This window comes from Rhagoletis zephyria, unplaced genomic scaffold (genome assembly GCF_001687245.7).
Source record: "Rhagoletis zephyria isolate East Lansing unplaced genomic scaffold, Rhagoletis_zephyria_1.1 Rzeph_scaffold_00575, whole genome shotgun sequence".
NCBI classification, from domain to species: Eukaryota; Metazoa; Arthropoda; class Insecta; order Diptera; family Tephritidae; genus Rhagoletis; species Rhagoletis zephyria.
In genome coordinates this window covers 28,274-48,079 of record NW_016157659.1, presented here as the reverse complement: position 1 = coordinate 48,079, position 19,806 = coordinate 28,274, and the positions used below count along the sequence as shown (strand labels likewise).

General features: G+C 34.6%; 1 protein-coding gene across 1 annotated transcript; it reads right to left on the bottom strand.

The window, feature by feature from the left end:
• Positions 1–3,920: 3,920 nt before the first annotated feature.
• Positions 3,921–4,603, bottom strand: LOC108360455 (homeotic protein caudal-like). The gene is made up of 2 exons (XM_017612731.1): positions 4,597–4,603; positions 3,921–4,430 (listed from the first exon to the last, which is right to left on the bottom strand). Exons 1-2 carry the CDS (start codon positions 4,601–4,603, stop codon positions 3,970–3,972), a joined length of 468 nt encoding a protein of 155 aa, XP_017468220.1. The 3' UTR covers positions 3,921–3,969.
• Positions 4,604–19,806: the final 15,203 nt, after the last annotated feature.

Genomic DNA, 19,806 nt, shown 5'->3' with positions numbered 1-19,806 from the left:
CTGCGAACGGCGACGAATCGACATTTCACGGTCTTCAGCAACACTCTCAGAAACAGACGCAATATTCTCTTCTGTACGCACTGTACGCATTCGTGTGGTTGGTTTAATGTCCAATAAAGTAAACTGAGTGCGAAACTTGGTCACAATCGCATTAATTGTTTGCTCACTTGGTCGATTATGTAGACCATAAATCGGACGTAAAGCGAACCGAACACTGATTTTGGTAATAAAATTCAATGATTTGCAAGCGTTGCTCGTTAGTAAGTCTATTCATGATGAAATGTCAAAGCATACTGAGCATCTTTCTCTTTGACACCATGTCTGAAATCCCACGTGATCTGTCAAATACTAATGCATGAAAATCCTAACCTCAAAAAAATCACCCGTTAGTTTAACTAAATTCGACTTTAAAAAAAGGTGGCAACTCTATTCCTAAAATTTNAAAATAAAAAAGGCATTTTTCTGATTTACTTGACTGTAAACCCGAATACAAAACAAACTTAGACACGTAGAAGGGTTGCCACGTATTTAAAAAATCAAATTCAATTTAATTAGGAGAACAAGGTAACTGAAATATTTATATCAATATGGGTATCAGATAAAATGAAAAAATTTGGCATATTTAGCGAGAAATAAGTGGAGAGTAGAGAGATTCCTGAGTTAATTTAGGAGTCCAGTAATTTAAAAGGAATGTAATCAGAACAAATCACTGATTGACAGTGTATGTATTTGTAATAAAACAGCAAATACGATGGCGTAATCCTATGGTTGACGTAATTATTATTTTAACGGGTGATTTTTTTGAGGTTAGGATTTTCATGCATTAGTATTTGACAGATCACGTGGGATTTCAGACATGGTGTCAAAGAGAAAGATGCTCAGTATGCTTTGACATTTCATCATGAATAGACTTACTAACGAGCAACGCTTGCAAATCATTGAATTTTATTACCAAAATCAGTGTTCGGTTCGAAATGTGTTTCGCACTCCCAATTGCTGCGAACGGCGACGAATCGACATTTCACGGTCTTCAGCAACACTCTCAGAAACAGACGCAATATTCTCTTCTGTACGCACTGTACGCATTCGTGTGGTTGGTTTAATGTCCAATAAAGTAAACTGAGTGCGAAACTTGGTCACAATCGCATTAATTGTTTGCTCACTTGGTCGATTATGTAGACCATAAATCGGACGTAAAGCGAACCGAACACTGATTTTGGTAATAAAATTCAATGATTTGCAAGCGTTGCTCGTTAGTAAGTCTATTCATGATGAAATGTCAAAGCATACTGAGCATCTTTCTCTTTGACACCATGTCTGAAATCCCACGTGATCTGTCAAATACTAATGCATGAAAATCCTAACCTCAAAAAAATCACCCGTTAGTTTAACTAAATTCGACTTTAAAAAAAGGTGGCAACTCTATTCCTAAAATTTTTAAGCTAAACCTTCTTAAACCTCTTTCGTCTGACTCCGTTATGCTGATACCTATCTATTTCAATTACCTAATTCCTTTAATTCAAGTGGAATTTGATTTTTTAAATAGGTGGTAACTCTCTGCATGTAGTTAGTTTACAGTTCGGTTGATACCCATCTCTCAATAATTCATTTAACTTATAAAAAAATTTTAATCTAATTTTTTAAGAATCTAATTTTTTAACACGTGGCAACTCTTTAAAAATAGAAACCTTCTTTTGTCCACAGGTGAAGTTTTTTCATTTGACGTTTAATTTTTGAAAATGGAATGAATCGTGCAGATCTCAAGGCACTGACAAAAAATGAAAAAATAATTTTATGCATTAGCGAAAAACGCATTACTTCAGAAAGTGCAAAAAATTAGCAGGTTTTCGTTTCTTCTTTTGAAAGCTAAAAGCCCGTACTATTTAATAAAATCATAAAACATAACCTATTTTTACATATATTTTTTATTTATTCCATTAAAATTTAGCATTTTTTGAATCTTTGTTTAAAAAAAATTGTTTTTTGTTTGGAACACCGCAGGGACACCCTGTGTTTAGTTTTATTCCAAAATTTTAATTCCTCTAATTCTCCACTATCTATGTGGAAACAACAAACGTCAAACCAACATTTTATTTCAAAGAATATTGTTTTAACATTTTTTTCTGTGAAGAGCTTACGCCTGGGTATGCTTTTATTAAAATTCTTAGTATAATATTTGTCGACTTTAGTAGCTTCCAGGCGGCATATAATTAATTTTTTAGGTAAATGTCTATTTAATTCTTTTTAGTGGATAAATTGTCTTTACAACAATACCAAATAAGTTCACATTGCAGCTAATGAATTTTTCGATTTATGCCCACTTAAGCGGCACTGTGTGACGTCAGGATCTTTTTTATGGTCTTTGAAATATGAAAAATAAATAATAATAATAATTAATGAAATAAATAATTAAAAAAATTATTAAAAGAATTCAGTGCAATGTAGAAAAAAAGAATGACTATCAAATTGAATAGAAAATTCTGTAGAATTAACGCCGGTATTTGGTGCTGAAAATGTCATTTTCAGATTTTATCATTGAATATCCTTGAAATTTTACAATAATTATTTTCTGAAAAATCAGATGTTAAGGACTAATATGCTGTTTATAAATTTTTTTATCAAATTATTAGTTTGAACACCAAATAAAAGAAAGATGACAGCTGCTTTCTCCGCTGCCACATTTCAACGTTTTGAACTATTTCAAAATAATTTAAGAAGTAAATAAGTTGCTCTTAAAATATCTGAAAATTATTGCAGAAAATGATAAGAAACATGAGACATTGTTTTTGACTTTAATTTTTCTTATTTATATCATGAAAGATATCAAACGTTTTAAGTTATGGAAATAATTTATTATAAATTTACACAAAAATAGTGATTTTTACGCCAATTGCCACGTTCATGATTTTTTGCATTTTTTGCTCTCTACGTCCGCCAACCTACATTTATGCTGCGTCGTTGAGTGTCCGCGCCTTTACTCGTCACGTAAAAACACATTTTTCAGATTATAACATACGTGAACGTACTCTTTATCCCATTCAACTTGTACGACTGACGTATCACGTAATTTTCTTTCGTATGGTTTTTGATCCGTTAACGGATGTTATGATTCTAAAGTGAAGATTTGTTATTTTGAAGAGGAGTAGGCATTTTTATTTCAGGAACCCTGGAGGGACTTAGCTCACATTACAAAAGTTTGACACAATATTTATGCTTGTGCACCGCACGATAAAACTAAAAGTATTTTTAGTCAGGAAGCCTTGAGTAACATAAATAAAAATAAAACAATTTGGCTGTATACGTTAACGCATTAATGTAAAGTATCAGGCTCCCTTATTTCCAAATAGTGACTCATATCAATATCCATTATGCACAACCATGAAGAAATACCAATTTTTAACAAAGTTGCACAAATTGCATACCTTTATCTCCTACGGTTAAGAAATAAAAGATACTAATGCTTTGCATGAATGCGTTTAAGAAGACAGCCGGGGTTTAAGGGTTTAATTCATTCTGAACTGAAAACTTGTATTATTGTTTTTTTGTTATTTATTTACCCCGAACGCCGTCGGGTACTCTGCTGGTAAATAAGATTTATATGTTTGTATAAGAATTATAAATACTTTACAGTGAAAACCTTTTTCTAAAACTCTGTGACTTTACAAAATTATAGAGGATCCCTTCACGTGGCCATATCCTAATACTTTTGTTATAAGTCTAAAAATTTTTTTTTAAATTGGTTAAGGTATGAAATACCCGAAAATACTAAATTAATTTACCTATTATTTAAGGCAGTATGATACGCTAATTTGTTCTGTACGGAAACATTTAGTTAAAATGAGTTTCAATAAAATATTATAAATTATATTTGTGTAAGAAGTTTTCTGATGTATAGTTTGGTATTTTTTTACAATATAAATTATGAATATATATAATAGCTTGCTAATGCAGAATATAATTGTGATTTTGTCACAGAGCCATTGAACTAACACTAGCGACTGCCGTGGACATCTGAGCATGTTGCGAATTCAGCTGATGTGATGGAGGTGCCGCTACTGCAAATGGATGATGGCTTATGTGATGCAGTCCCATGGTTGGCATACTTATGGTTGTCATCGAATGTAACGTGTGTTGAAGGTGAAGGCCAGGCTCTATTTTGGGCTTCGAGCTGATTGAATTTGGATGATTGCAATGTTGAATTGTCGTTGCCAGTGAAGAAGAATCAGCATTTTTTTTATTTTGTTTTCTTTCTTTAGCCCTGCGATTTTGAAACCAAATTTTCACCTGTCTTTCAGACAGGGAAAGAATTTGAGCCAACTCGGTTTTACGCCTTATGGTTATATAACGAGAAGTGCAGTATTCTTTCTCAAGCTCTAACCGTTGAAAGTCAGTATAAACTACCCTGTACTTGTCCTTTGTACGAGTTTTACCTGAAAGCAAATAAAAAAAAAATATATATTAGGGACTGGTGATGTTTTTTCTTAAGTTCCAAAGCAAATACTTAAATACATACCGTCACCTAAGGGTGAAAAGGCGCCAAGTCCATTTTTTTTAATTGTTAAGAAGATACGAAAATTCGATGTAGTTTCGTATTACCTTCCATTCTGCACCAAAAACTAAATTTCGAAAAAAATGGACTGCCACCTTTTCACCTTTAGGTAGAGATATACATATGTATTTAGTAGTTACATAGAACATATAAGTAAGTAAGTATGTATGTACCCTGCAGTGAAAAGCTGAACTAGCATCTACAAATTTCAGTTCATGAACTATTATTTAAGGATAGAAGTCATACCAGTTCGTTATGAACTATAATTATACCAGTTCCTCGTAAACTACATAGTTGGTATAAATTTTAGTTCGAAAACTGGTATTCAATAGGAAAGTCATACCAATTCTATAACTAATAATATAAAAATACAAGTTCTTTAAATAGTATTTGCTATAGCGACGGCCTACCATTTCGACGATTTAGAACCACTTATGGCCAATGCAAAGCTACCCTAATGATTAATCACCACGATTGCCAACAGTTTTAGTATTTATTTTATTTATTCAACTTTTAATTAGCACGAGTTTAATTTAACTTAAAATAGCACAAGTTTATTAGTAGTAGACAAATTCAAGTTCTGGAAAATTCCGATTAACATCTGCTAGACGTGTAGCGTTTGTTTTCCTGCACGGCGGCCAGAGAGAGGAGCCTCTTGACAGCGATCGCCACGCCGCCCTGCAATGGATATGCGGACAGTTGGCGATGGAGTTGCTACATCCACTCTCCCCCAAGTGACCATCGAGGATTGCGAAGGAACAGTCTTATCTCTCCTGGAATAGGTACGAAGAGTTACGTCCATGAATCCAGCACGTGGTTGAGCTGAAGATGGGTCTGGTTCCTCAATTCGCTTATTTTACTGATCCTCAGAGTCTTCTTTTGCTATGAACGCTGTCTTGAGCCTGTCCACTGACACACCTTTTTGAACCCTATCAACGTTGATTTTGAACACGTAGTCATCTTTCCGTTCTAGAACTTTGTCAGGCCCAGAGTAAGGTGACTCCAATGGCCGGTTGATGGCATCAATGCGGAGGAACACATGTGAGCAAGAGTACAAGTTTTTGAGGGCGAAGATCCGAGACTTCGTGCTATGGACCGTCGACGTAAGTCGCAGTCCTCTGATTCGCTCTCGAAATTTCACAAAAAAGATCTGGGGGTCCACTGACATATCCTCTGAGACGAAAAATCCCCCTGGAATGCCTAGACATATGTCAAACACGAGGTCAGTAGGTGAAGCGTTTAAGCCTTTTTTGAAGCAGGTGCGAAGTCCAAGGAGTACTGTGAGAAGGATTTCCGGCCAGGTGGCTTGCGCGTTGCACATCGGGGCTGCTTTGAGTGTTCTATGCCACCTCCCCACTAAACTATTCGATTGTGGATGGTAGGGAGGTGTTCTGATTCGATTGGCACCTATTGGCAGATTCCAAATGGGAGACCTGGTCAGTGGTGATGGTGAGGGGTGTTCCAAACTGTTGGGATCCAGTTTGAGGAAAACAGTGCACACGGTGTCAGCTGTCATATCCTTCAGACTGGCCATCTGAAAAACCTGTAAATAATGGTTAGACCGTACCTGAGCTGATTGACCACTGAAAGTTCGATGGGGTCGAGGTGCACGTGGTTGAATCTGGAGTCGGATACATCAATCTTGGATCGCTGACCCGAAATGCGAGACTACTCCAGCGCGTCATTCTTGATGACAGGCCAAATGTATTTCTGCTTGAGTGTACGAGCAGTGACTCCACTACTGGGGTGGGACAGCCCATGAACAGTGTCCAATTCTTCTCGTCGCAAATTTTTGTGTATGTAAGGTTCCCTCCTACAAGATGATATGTCACAAAATATTACAAAAATTTACCGTCGACGGATAGACGTTGTAGCTTCAAAGATGTGTTGTTGTTGCTGATCAGGTGCTGCAGCTCTTCATAGTCTTGCTGTTCCTGCTGAATTCTCTTGGCTCTTAGGATAGTTGACTTGTTGATAGTACTGATCCTGGAGAAAGCGTCTGCCATAGCATTCTCCTTTCCCTTCAGATAGACTATCTCGGCGGTGAACTAGGAGATGTAATAAAGAGGAGATAATTGACGCGTTGGACCTCTGAGTGAAGGCGTACAGCAGAGGCTAATGATCGATTTTGATGATGAATTGGCGTCCCTCCAAGATGTGACGAAAGAATTTCATACCTGGAAATATAGTCAACAGTCCTCTATCATACGTGCTATATTTCACTTCTGAAGGGCTGAGTTTCCTGGAGAATAACCCAACTGGATTCCAAGTGTCGTCCTTAAACTGTTCCAACGATGCACCTATTCCTCGGAGGCATCAATAGTGAGAGACAGCGGATCAGTTCGAGAGAGAAATGTTGTACGAGCTGCCGCTGCAACACTCTGCTTGCACTCTTCCAAGGCTCGCTTATATTCTGCTGTCCAAAGCACTTTATGTTTGTCCTTTGCTTGGCGTTATTTAAGAATGTGTTGAGGGGTGCTTGTAGTTCGAAAGCATTGGGGTATGACAAAATGGTCTTGGCTCGATCAATTGATAGTTTTTACCCATCTTTGTTGATGGTATACCGTAGGTAAGTTACCTCGTCTGTCACAAACTGACACTTGCTCTATAAATAGGAGCTTGTTATCACGGAAAATGCTGAAAACGCGCGGTAGGTGCTGGAGATGCTCGTCATGTGACTCAGAGACCACAATGAGGTCGTCAATGAAACAGCCAACGAAATCCACGCTTCTCAAGATGTTATCCATATGACGCTGGAAGGTCGTCTGGGTGGCGTTATGAAGGCCAGGGGCATCCCCAAAAACTCAAAAGGGCCGAAGGTGTCGTTACCGCTATCTTCTCGATGTATTCTGGGGCAACCGGAATATGGTGATATGCGCGAACCAAGCCAATTGTGGAGACAATTTTCTTACCGTGCAAACGTTGAAACAAATCCTCAGGAACAGGTTCTGGGTAGCGATCGTGAACGGTCTGCGCGTTGACTTTTCTAAAATGCCCAGTTGTACGCCAGCCTACCAGCTCTTTGGGCACAATGTGAATGGGGCTAGCCCATTTGGTACTGGACGGTCGTATGACGCCAAGGTCCAGAAGTACACTGAAATCATCTTTTGCTGCCTTAAGTTTATCAACAGATAATCTGCGAACCCCTTAAACTACTGGTGGTCCCGTTGTGAGCCACGCAAACATTATTGTGAAAAGCTGCAGTGACACAAGGCCTGGTGATGTCAACGAATTTATGCAGAAGCTTGACATACCTGTGGTCAGAGTGAACGTCTTCCATTGTTGAAAGTGACGTGAGTGAGTCGACGAGTCGATGCTTCTTGAGGTCTATTAGACTGAGTTTATACACGGAAACTTTTGTCGCCGCGATTTTTTACATTCCCTTTTGGTGTTGGTCGATACATTTACACACAGAAACTCCGCTTAGGAAGCTTTTTTAACGTTTGATTTTGTTTTCGCAATTCTTTTGCGATTGAAAATTTTAACACAAATTGAAGTACTTAAAACAGAAAATATGTCGGGAAAATGCAAATGGAGTCATTCACAAGTGGAAAAACTAATAAATTTAGTTCAGCAAAATGTTTGCATAAACAATATTAGATCGGCGGATTATTTAAACCGCGATATGAAGGCCCAAGCGTTCAACAAAATTTGTGATGAAATGCAGTTGGAGATGGGTAAAATGAATGTGGTTGAAGTAAAGAAAAAATGGAAGAATTTAAGAACGCAGTTTTTAAGGGATGCACGAGAGGTGTAGGCATCTAAGAAAAGTGGCTCCGGTATATGTGACGTATCCACGCCAAAATTATGGTGCTTTTCACAGCTGCAATTCCTTGAATCCCACACCAAAATTAGGGAAGGAAAAAGTAATTACGAGGTAAATTTACTCGCAAATTCGTCCATCATTTTCTAAATAAAATGATTTAAATTATAAGGATGAGGACTCTCCACCGCAGAGCCCGGAGTGCAGTTCACATAACGATAGTCAGACCACTGATGACTACAACGTGATCGTGGAGCCGCGGAGAAAACGAGTAAAGGTATGTATGCAGTATATCTATGTATGTTTAAATATTGTTCTTTTAAATTTTAATGCTTTATAACTTTTGACTCATTTCCATTTTAGAAAGATAGTGTATTTGCCTATTTGGCCTCGTTTAAAGGTAAAATATCTGAAAGGCAAGTAAGACCATTTGCTTGGCTAGGTAATCTGGTATCAGCTCAAATGGATGACATAAAGCCAGAACAACACAAGGATGCTGCATGGGAAGTTCAGTGCCTTATGCGGCAGTTGGTGCAAAGATCGAAAAACTGCACATCGTCATTGAAATCTTCTGATCTGTTGCAAAATGCCATGGAAGGACTTATTGACGATACAGATTTTGAATAATTGTGACTTATTAAATAGCATCTACTAACAAAAGGAACTTTTGTTTAAGTTAAACCACGTATGTACACTCATCAACAAAATAATAGGTATGGGACATTTTGACTATTTTTATTTGGCTTCTTTTAATAACTTATATTTAATACCATTCTGCCGTCGACGTGAGCAGACGTGCTTAACTCTCGATCTGTGAACTTTTTATATATAACGTGTAATTTCTGCCAAATAAAGTATTAAAAGAGTCAAAAGTCTCGTCTACATATAACGTGCGACTTTTTCTGTTCCTGCCACAAATTTAGTGTTGCACTAAATCTGCGCGCCTGATCAGCACCTCACCACCAAAGCCACCAACGCCTCAAATTAAAGTAGGTAAAGATGAGACTTGCTCTACGCCTGTATGGATTACACGGCTTGAAGGGAAAATTGAGAACGTAGTGGAACACATAACTGCACGACTGAAGGCATCTGAAGAACAGGTACTAAGTAGAATTAACGAGATCACAGCTGATCTGTCGAACATTAAGCGGAGTATGAGGGATTTCGCGGTAAGGCTCGCGAAAGTTGAGAGCGAATATGCGCAACTTGAGCAGCTGCGTAAAGATGTGTGTAAGCTCAAGGCTGAACTTACAGTGCACGACAAAAACAGTGTTTCAGCGGACATTATTGTTAGTGGGATACCGCACGAAAATGAGGAAAACGTAAGCGATATTTTAATTAAATGCTCCCCCCGTTCGCGCTGCGTTTCGTGTGCGCAGAGGGAAAGGTAACACCAAATCTGCACCTCTCATTATTAAGTTAGTCTCTCCATTTGACCGATCTCTGCTATTCAAAGCTGCTGCCAGGTTTTACAAAACCAAAAAAAGGTGCTTTCAGCTTCGTGACATTGGAGGCAAAACTGATGGGAGAGTTTATATAAACGAATGCCTAACCAAAGGTAATCGCGAAGTTATCCAGTTCGCGACACAGCTGAAAAAGCAAAGGCGTTTAACATCTGCCTATTCTGTTAGAGGCGAAGTATACGTCCGCGTGGTGCCTGAAGGCGCAGCAGTCAAGGTACTTACCAAAGAGGCCATTGCAGCTATGTTAGACAGCAATAAATGACTACGTTGTTTTGTATATTTAAGTTTGTGTTCAGTTAGTTTTCTCTTATTCATATCACTCTCTAGTTTAATGTTAAGGGCGAATTGTAACTTTCTCTTTTCATGTATCTCATTTTCTTATCTTCTTTTTTCCCGATACTTAAACTTTCTCTTAATTATTGTGTTAACCTTATCTTTTGTTACGTTTGGTAATATTCGGATTTTAATGATTCTAAAGAGCAATGTTCTTTTCTTTACATATTTTTTCAATGATGTGTAAACATAGATACTATTCCAAGGGCAGAGACACTACTTTTAATATGATTCGCGTCCTGAGTAAGCAAAAGTCTGGATTCAAAATATGTCATCTCAATGCCCAAAGCCTACCATCTAAAATCGATGAATTCAGATTTATCTTTGAGTCTTCTGGTGTGGATGTTGTGTGTGTATCTGTCTTGTTCCCTTAAATGTACTTCAGAAAATTGCAACACAATCGAATATATTTTCATTGAAATTAGATCTAAATACAAAAAAATCCTTATTGGTTGTGTGTGCAGACCAAACAGGAACATTGCCTATGCACCATTTATTGAATTTATTGAAAACCTGACCTTGATTATAATAACATTATTATAGCAGGGGATTTTAACAGTGACCTTCTTTGTGAAAGTAAGTTTGCGTTAGCCATGAAAAACCTGGGTTTATTCCCTGCTAACGTTTCAATGCCTACACATTTCACGCAAACTAGTAGCACCTTGCTGGACCTATTTTTTGTAAATGACACCACAAAAATACTCCTTTATGACCAACTTTCTGTTCCAAGTTTTTCTAAGCACGATTTAATTTTTTTGACATTTGACTTTCAATCGACCTATGACACTAGCTTCTATTCATATCGCGACTTTATACATATTGATTACAAGCATCTTGAAGAAGCGGTGGATAAAGTTCACTGGAGATCTATCTACAACTTAGTATCTAGCAATGATCAAGTTAATTTCCTTGAAGCAAACGTTAGTTCACTCTTTGATCAGTTTGTGCCAGTTGTATACAAATCAGTTAATGATAAAAAACGGCCATGGTTCAACAACTATATTAAAGATTTGATATACAAACGCAACAACGCATATCGAAACTGGAAGCGATTTAAATGTTTAGAAAATTATTATACCTTTAAGGCTCGCAGACGAGATGTCACCAAAGCAATTAAATTAAAAAAAATACAATATTATGAGCATCAGTTCAGTGTGGCGGTGGAACGGTGGACGTGGAAAAGAATCCGTGAGATCGGGATTGGCAACAAAAACCACTCCGTCTCTAAATCAGTTAATGTAAGCCTATTAAATGAACAATTTGTACGTTTGCCCGATTCTTTGAGTAATATATGTTATGACAGTTACTGTTCTAATATAAATATTGTGATGCCTAGTTTTTGTTTTAAATATGTTGATGATTGTGAAGTAGTTCAGTCCATACTCAGTGTAAAATCGAATGCGGCTGGTCTTGATGGTATTCATCCAAAGTTTCTCAAATGTATATTACCAAAAATCTTACCATATCTTACCTACGCTCTGAATACTATCATTACTACGTCAATTTTTCCAAACTCTTGGAAGAGGGCCAAGATTATTCCAATAAAGAAAGCGAATGGTGACTATCGACCGATTGCAATATTACCGTTTCTGTCCAAAGTTCTTGAGCGTATCATGCATCTCCAGTAGGGATGTTAATCCCGGGATCCCGGGATTTCGGGATGCCGGGATCCCGGTCTTTTTTAAGTCCCGAATATCCCGGGATTAGTCGATTTAAATTCCGGGATTGCTGGAAACAATTTTTTTGTTAGCCAATTAAATTTTTATCACGAATATCCCCTCTCAAGGGCAAATTAAGAATTTTTTGCAACCCTTAATGCTATAATTTCTTTAAGATCGCATTACCATCAAAAGAAGGAATAATTTTGCTTCGCTCGAAATGGAATAGGTGATGCACTTTTATATTTATTGTTTACTTAAATGTGTTAACTTTTTTATTATTACTTAAATCTATATTAATAAAAATGTTGTGTTCGTATGTCACGGTCGTCAAAACTCGAGAACGGCTGAACCGATTTGAATAACTTTTTTTTTGTATTGTTCAGTATAATATCAGAACCAATGATATCGCAAAAAATTGGAGGGTTGCCACCTATTTGAAATTTTTTAAACCCAAATATATTGATAAAATTAACGAGTTATTACAATATGGGTATTAGGTTAAAGAGGTTTAAGAAAGATAACTGTTGGAAATATCTTTGACGAGGGTTGCCACCTATTTGAAAATTTTAGCTCAGTTAAATTAATAAAAGAAATATTGCAATATGGGTGTCAACCAAAAGACTTTTAAGAAGGCTAACAGCCGAAAATATGTTTGAGTAGGGTTGCCAACTGGTTGAAAATTTAACTCAATTTAAAGATAAGATAAATTACCTATTACAATATAGGTATCAAATTAAAGAGGTGTACGAAAGATGACGGTTAGAAATATTTTTGAGGAGGGTTGCCACCTATTTGAAAATTTTAACTCAGTCAAATTTATAAAATAAATGAAATATCGCCATGTGGGTGTCAAACTAAAGAGTTTTAAGAAGGCTTACAGCTGAAAATATGTTTGAGGAGGGTTGCCACTTGTTTGAAAATTTAACTAAATTACATTGATAAAATAAGTGAAATACTACAATATGGGTATAAAATTAAAGAGGTATAAGAATGATAACTTTTAGAAATATTTTTGACGAGGGTTGCCACCTACTTGAAAATTTTAAATCAGTCAAATTGAAAAAATAAATGAAATAATGCCATGTGGGTGTCAAACTAACGAATTTTATGAAGGCTTGCAGCCGAAAATATGTTTGAGGAGGGTTGTCACCTGTTTGAAAATTTAACTAAATTACATTGATAAAATAAATGAAATATTACAATATGGGTATCAAATTAAAGAGGTTTAAGAAACATAACTGTTAGAAATATTTTTGAGGTGGTTGCCACCTATTTAAAAATTTTAACTTAGTTAAATTGATAAAGTAAATGAAATATTGCCACGTGGGTGTCAAACTAAAGAGTTTTAAGAAGGCTACAGCTGAAAATACGTTAGAGGAGGGTTGCCCCCTATTTGAAAATTTAACTCAATTTAATTGATACAATAAATGACATATTACAATATAGGTATCAAATTAAAGGTATTTAAGAAAGATGATTGTTGGAAATATTTTCGGGGAGGTTTGCCACATATTTTAAAATTTTAAAATAAAATAAATGGAATATTGCAGGCTTACGGTCGAAAATGTTTTTGAAGAGGGTTGCCACCTTTTTGAAATGTAACTCATTTAAACGGATAAAATAAATTAAAAATTACATTATTGGTACCAAACGAAAGGTATTTGAGAAATTTTGATTTGGAAGTATTTTAAATAGGATTATAACCTATCTAAAAGTAAAGACTGAAAATATTGAATTTTTATGAAATATTACATAATTGGTACCAAACTAAATGTGTTTGGGAAAGCTTTACTAGCAATTTATTAAATGTTTTCACCTATCCAAAGGCCAAACAATTTAAATGAAGAAAGAATTAACAACATAGTTATTATCAAACGACGTGATCATATTATCAACGAAATCTATATATATAAAAATGTTGTGTTCGTATGTCACGGTCGTCAAAACTCGAGAACGGCTGAACCGATTTGAAACATTTTTATTTTATATTGTTTGGTATAATACCAGAACCAATGGTGTCGCAAAAAACTGGAGGGTTGCCACCTATTTGAAATTTTTTAAACCCAATTATATTAATTAAATTAAAATAAGTTAATTATTACTATATGGGTATCAAATTAAAGAGGTTTAAGAAAGATAACTGTTGGAAATATTTTTGAGGAGGGTTGCCACCTATTTTAAAATTTTGGCTCAGTTAAATTGATAAAGAAAATGAAATATTGCTAGGTGGATATCAAACTAAAGAGTTTTAAGAAGGCTTACAGTCAAAAATATTTTTGAGGAGGGTTGCCACCTGTTTGAAAACTAAACTAAATTACATTGATAAAATAAATGAAATAGTACAATATGGGTATCAAATTAAAGAAGTTTAAGAAAGATAACTGTTGGAAATATTTTTGAGGAGGGTTGCCACCTATTTTGAAATTTGAACTCAGTTAAATTGATTAAACAAATGAAATATTGCAATGAGGGTATAAAACTGAAGAGCTTATAAAGTATCTACAGTAGAAAATATGTTTGAGGGGGGTTGCCACCTGTTTGAAAATTTAACTCAATTAAATTGGTAAAATAAATGAAATGTTACAATATCGGTAACAAACTAAAGGCATTTGAGAAATCTTTATTTAGAAATCTATATTTATATATACAAATATATTTAAGAAGGCTTACAGCAGAAAATATGTTTGAGGTATAATATGGGTGCCAAACGAAAGGTATTTGAAAAATCTTGATTTGGAAATATTTTTAATAGGATTATCACCTATCTAAAAGTAAAGACTGAAAATATTGAAATTAAATGAAATATTACATAACTGGTTCCAAACGAAAAGTGTTTGGGAAAGCTTTACTAGGGAACTTTTTTAAATCTTTCCACTTATTCAAAATCGGAACAGTTTAAATAAATATAGAATTTACAACATCTTATCAAACGAAGTGATCATATTATCAACGAAGAGCTGGTACACAAATTACTTAATGTAAAAAATTAATAAACAAGTAATTTTTAAGCAAAAAACACAACCGACATCAATTCTCATGAAAAATTTAATATATCGGATCTAAACCAAATTTGCATGGGATCACCTGGAAATCAGTTGACGTGGTCCAAAGTTATGCGGTAACGAACATAAAAAATAATAATCCGACGAATTGATAACCTTCTCCTTTTTTTGAAGTCTGCTAAAAACTACGGAAACAAATAACAAAATGATAAAAGAGTAACGAAAATAAAAAAAAACTATCACATGAAAGCTGTTTAAAAAATACTTAATGAAAACTTAAAACTGTTGACAACATTCCTTAGTATTATAAATCAGTTAACTTTTAATCGTAAACAATTTATTTCGTTTGGGGTCGCCATTGCCTACTACGTATATTGCGAGTAAAAAAATTTTTAATAACTTGAGATAATATTATTATGATAATGATTATCATTACTATTGTGAACTCCTATTCCCGAACAAAGATTCCCAAAATTAATGCGAAAGCAGAAAGGCATTTAAGATGATGCAAATGTTAAGATAATAAGAGCTGCAGAACTAAACCAGGCAGGAACATTTTTTTACAACGGCGTGGAATTTCTGGCGTTTGCCGATGGCATCGACATCATCGGTAACAAAAATCGCCAAGTCTCTTCTGCCTTTTCCAAACTGGATTAGGAAGTAAAGCGAATGCGCCTGGTGGTAAACGAGGACTAGACGAAGTATCCCCTGTCATAAAAAACAGTCAGCGCATTCACGCCTTGGAACCCAAGTCACTGTTGACAGCTATAAGTTCGGGAAAGTGGAGAATTTTGTGTACTAGGGAACCAGCATTATCACAGATAAAAATATCAGCATGGAAAACCCACACAGAATCACTCTTGCAAACAAGTGCTACTTATAGGAATCTCGATTGGCTCAGTGAACGGGCTATTCTTGCTGCGAAGAATAAGGATGTCTATCAATTAAATAATAGTGGTATTGAAATCAGTCGTTGCTTGAGCTGATCTGCCATTTTACCAGACTGCCAGGCCACTTGCTAACGTTGGTGAATACCACTAATATTATTCAATCCAGCATTCAACGTGAGGAAATAGCATATACTTCGATAAACACCGTTGTGGAAAAAGACCATCCAACGGAAATTTTGAACTCGATTGATCTTCCTGGTAGACTCCACATACTGAAATTGAAAATAGGTGTGCCAATTATCATGTTGCGGAATATTAATCGGCCAAAACTTTACAATGGCAGGCGACTCGCACTAAAGAAATTGATGAAGAAAGCAGTGTAAATAAAGATTTTAACGTGGCCTTTCAAAGGTGAAGAAATCCCATGATTCTGACCGATACACCATTTCAATTTAAAAAATTGCAATTCCCAATTCGATTGACATTCGGAATCACAATCAAAATAATGCTCCAGTCGAGCTTTGGAAATGCAAATCAGATATCCTTGATATCAACATTGATTGATTGAACAATTTGTACGTTTGCCCGATTCTTTGAGTAATATATGTTATGACAGTTACTGTTCTAATATAAATGTTGTGATGCCTAGTTTTTGTTTTAAATATGTTGATGATTGTGAAGTAGTTCAGTCCATACTCAGTGTAAAAACGAATGCGGCTGGTCTTGATGGTATTCATCCAAAGTTTCTCAAATGTATATTACCAAAAATCTTACCATATCTTACATACGCTCTGAATACTATTAATACTACGTCAATTTTTCCAAACTCTTGGAAGAGGGCCAAGATTATTCCATTAAAGAGAGCGAATGGTGACTATCGACCGATTGCAATATTACCGTTTCTGTCCAAAGTTCTTGAGCGTATCATGTATCTCCAGTAGGGATGTCAATCCCGGGATCCCGGGATTTCGGGATGCCGCTATCCCGGTCTTTTTTAAGTCCCGAATATCCCGGGATAAGTCGATTTAAATCCCGGGATTGCTGGAAACAATTTTTTTGTTAGCCAATTAAATTTGTATCACAAATATCCCCTCTCAAGGGCAAATTAAGAATTTTTTGCAACCCTTAATGCTATAATTTCTTTAAGACGCTTTACCATCAAAAGAAGGAATAATTTTGCTTCGCTCGAAATGGAATAGGTGATGCACTTATATATTTATTGTTTACTTAAATGTGTTAACTTTTTTATTACTACTTAAATCTATATTAATAAAAATGTTGTGTTCGTATGTCACGGTCGTCAAAACTCGAGAACGGCTGAACCGATTTGAATAATATTTTTGTGTATTGTTTAGTATAATATCAGAACCGATGATATCGCAAAAAATTGGAGGATTGCCACCTATTTGAAATTTTTTAAACCCAAATATATTGATAAAATTAACGAGTTATTACAATATCGGTATTAGGTTAAAGAGGTTTAAGAAAGATAACTGTTGGAAATATCTTTGACGAGGGTTGCCACCTATTTGAAAATTTTAACTCAGTTAAATTAATAAAAGAAATATTGCAATATGGGTGTCAACCTAAAGACTTTTAAGAAGGCTAACAGCCGAAAATATGTTTGAGGAGGGTTGCCACCTGGTTGAAAATTTAACTCAATTTAAAGATAAGATAAATTACCTATTACAATATAGGTATCAAATTAAAGAGGTGTAAGAAAGATTACGGTTAGAAATATTTTTGAGGAGGGTTGCCACCTATTTGAAAATTTTAACTCAGTCAAATTTATAAAATAAATGAAATATCGCCATGTGGGTGTCAAACTAAAGAGTTTTAAGAAGGCTTACAGCTGAAAATATGTTTTAGGAGGGTTGCCACCTGTTTGAAAATTTAACTAAATTACATTGATAAAATAAGTGAAATACTACAATATGGGTATAAAATTAAAGAGGTTTAAGAATGATAACTGTTAGAAATATTTTTGACGAGGGTTGCCACCTACTTGAAAATTTTAAATCAGTCAAATTGAAAAAATAAATGAAATAATGCCATGTGGGTGTCAAACTAACGAATTTTATGAAGGCTTGCAGCCGAAAATATGTTTGAGGAGGGTTGTCACCTGTTTGAAAATTTAACTAAATTACATTGATAAAATAAATGAAATATTACAATATGGGTATCAAATTAAAGAGGTTTAAGAAACATAACTGTTAGAAATATTTTTGAGGGGGTTGCCACCTATTTAAAAATTGTAACTTAGTTAAATTGATAAAGTAAATGAAATATTGCCACGTGGGTGTCAAACTAAAGAGTTTTAAGAAGGCTACAGCTGAAAATACGTTTGAGGAGGGTTGCCCCCTATTTGAAAATTTAACTCAATTTAATTGATACAATAAATGACATATTACAATATAGGTATCAAATTAAAGGTATTTAAGAAAGATGATTGTTGGAAATATTTTAAAATAAAATAAATGGAATATTGCAATGTGCGTTTCAAACTAAAGATTTTTACGAAGGCTTACGGTCGAAAATGTTTTTGAAGAGGGTTGCCACCTTTTTGAAAATGTAACTCATTTAAACCGATAAAATAAATTAAAAATTACAATATTGGTACCAAACGAAAGGTATTTGAGAAATTTTGATTTGGAAGTATTTTAAATAGGATTATAACCTATCTAAAAGTAAAGACTGAAAATATTGAATTTTTATGAAATATTACATAATTGGTACCAAACTAAATGTGTTTGGGAAAGCTTTACTAGAAATTTTTTAAATGTTTTCACCTATCCAAAGGCCAAACAATTTAAATGAAGAAAGAATTAACAACATAGTTATTATCAAACGACGTGATCATATTATCAACGAAATCTATATATATAAAAATGTTGTGTTCGTATGTCACGGTCGTCAAAACTCGAGAACGGCTGAACCGATTTGAAACATTTTTATTTTATATTGTTTGGTATAATACCAGAACCAATGGTGTCGCAAAAAACTGGAGGGTTGCCACCTATTTGAAATTTTTTAAACCCAATTATATTAATTAAATTAAAATAAGTTAATTATTACTATATGGGTATCAAATTAAAGAGGTTTAAGAAAGATAACTGTTGGAAATATTTTTGAGGAGGGTTGCCACCTATTTTGAAATTTGAACTCAGTTAAATTGATTAAACAAATGAAATATTGCAATGAGGGTATAAAACTAAAGAGCTTATAAAATATCTACAGTAGAAAATATGTTTGAGGGGGGTTGCCACCTGTTTGAAAATTTAACTCAATTAAATTGGTAAAATAAATGAAATGTTACAATATCGGTAACAAACTAAAGGCATTTGAGAAATCTTTATATAGAAATCTATATCTATATATACAAAGATATTTAAGAAGGCTTACAGCAGAAAATATGTTTGAGCTATAATATGGGTGCCAAACGAAAGGTATTTGAAAAATCTTGATTTGGAAATATTTTTAATAGGATTATCACCTATCTAAAAGTAAAGACTGAAAATATTGAAATTAAATGAAATATTACATAATTCGTTCCAAACGAAAAGTGTTTGGGAAAGCTTTACTAGGGAACTTTTTTAAATCTTTCCACTTATTCAAAATCGGAACAGTTTAAATAAATATAGAATTTACAACATCTTATCAAACGAAGTGATCATATTATCAACGAAGAGCTGGTACACAAATTATTTAATGTAAAAAATTAATAAACAAGTAACTTTTAAGCAAAAAACACAACCGACATCAATTTTCATAAAAACTTTTAATAGTACCGTTAATTTTTCATGATCCAATGATCGGATCTAAACCGAATTAGTATGGGATCACCTGGAAATCAGTTGACGTGGTCCAAAGTTATGCGGTAACAAACATAAAAAATAATAATCCGACGAATTGATAACCTTCTCCTTTTTTTGAAGTCAGCTAAAAACTACCGAAACAAATAACAAAATGATAAAAGAGTAACGAAAATAAAAAAAACTATCGCATGAAAGCTGTTTAAAAAATACTTAATGAAAACTTAAAACTGTTGACAACATTCCTTAGCATTATAAATCAGTTAACCTTTAATCGTAAACAATTTATTTCGTTTGGGGTCGCCATTGCCTACTACGTATATTGCGAGTAAA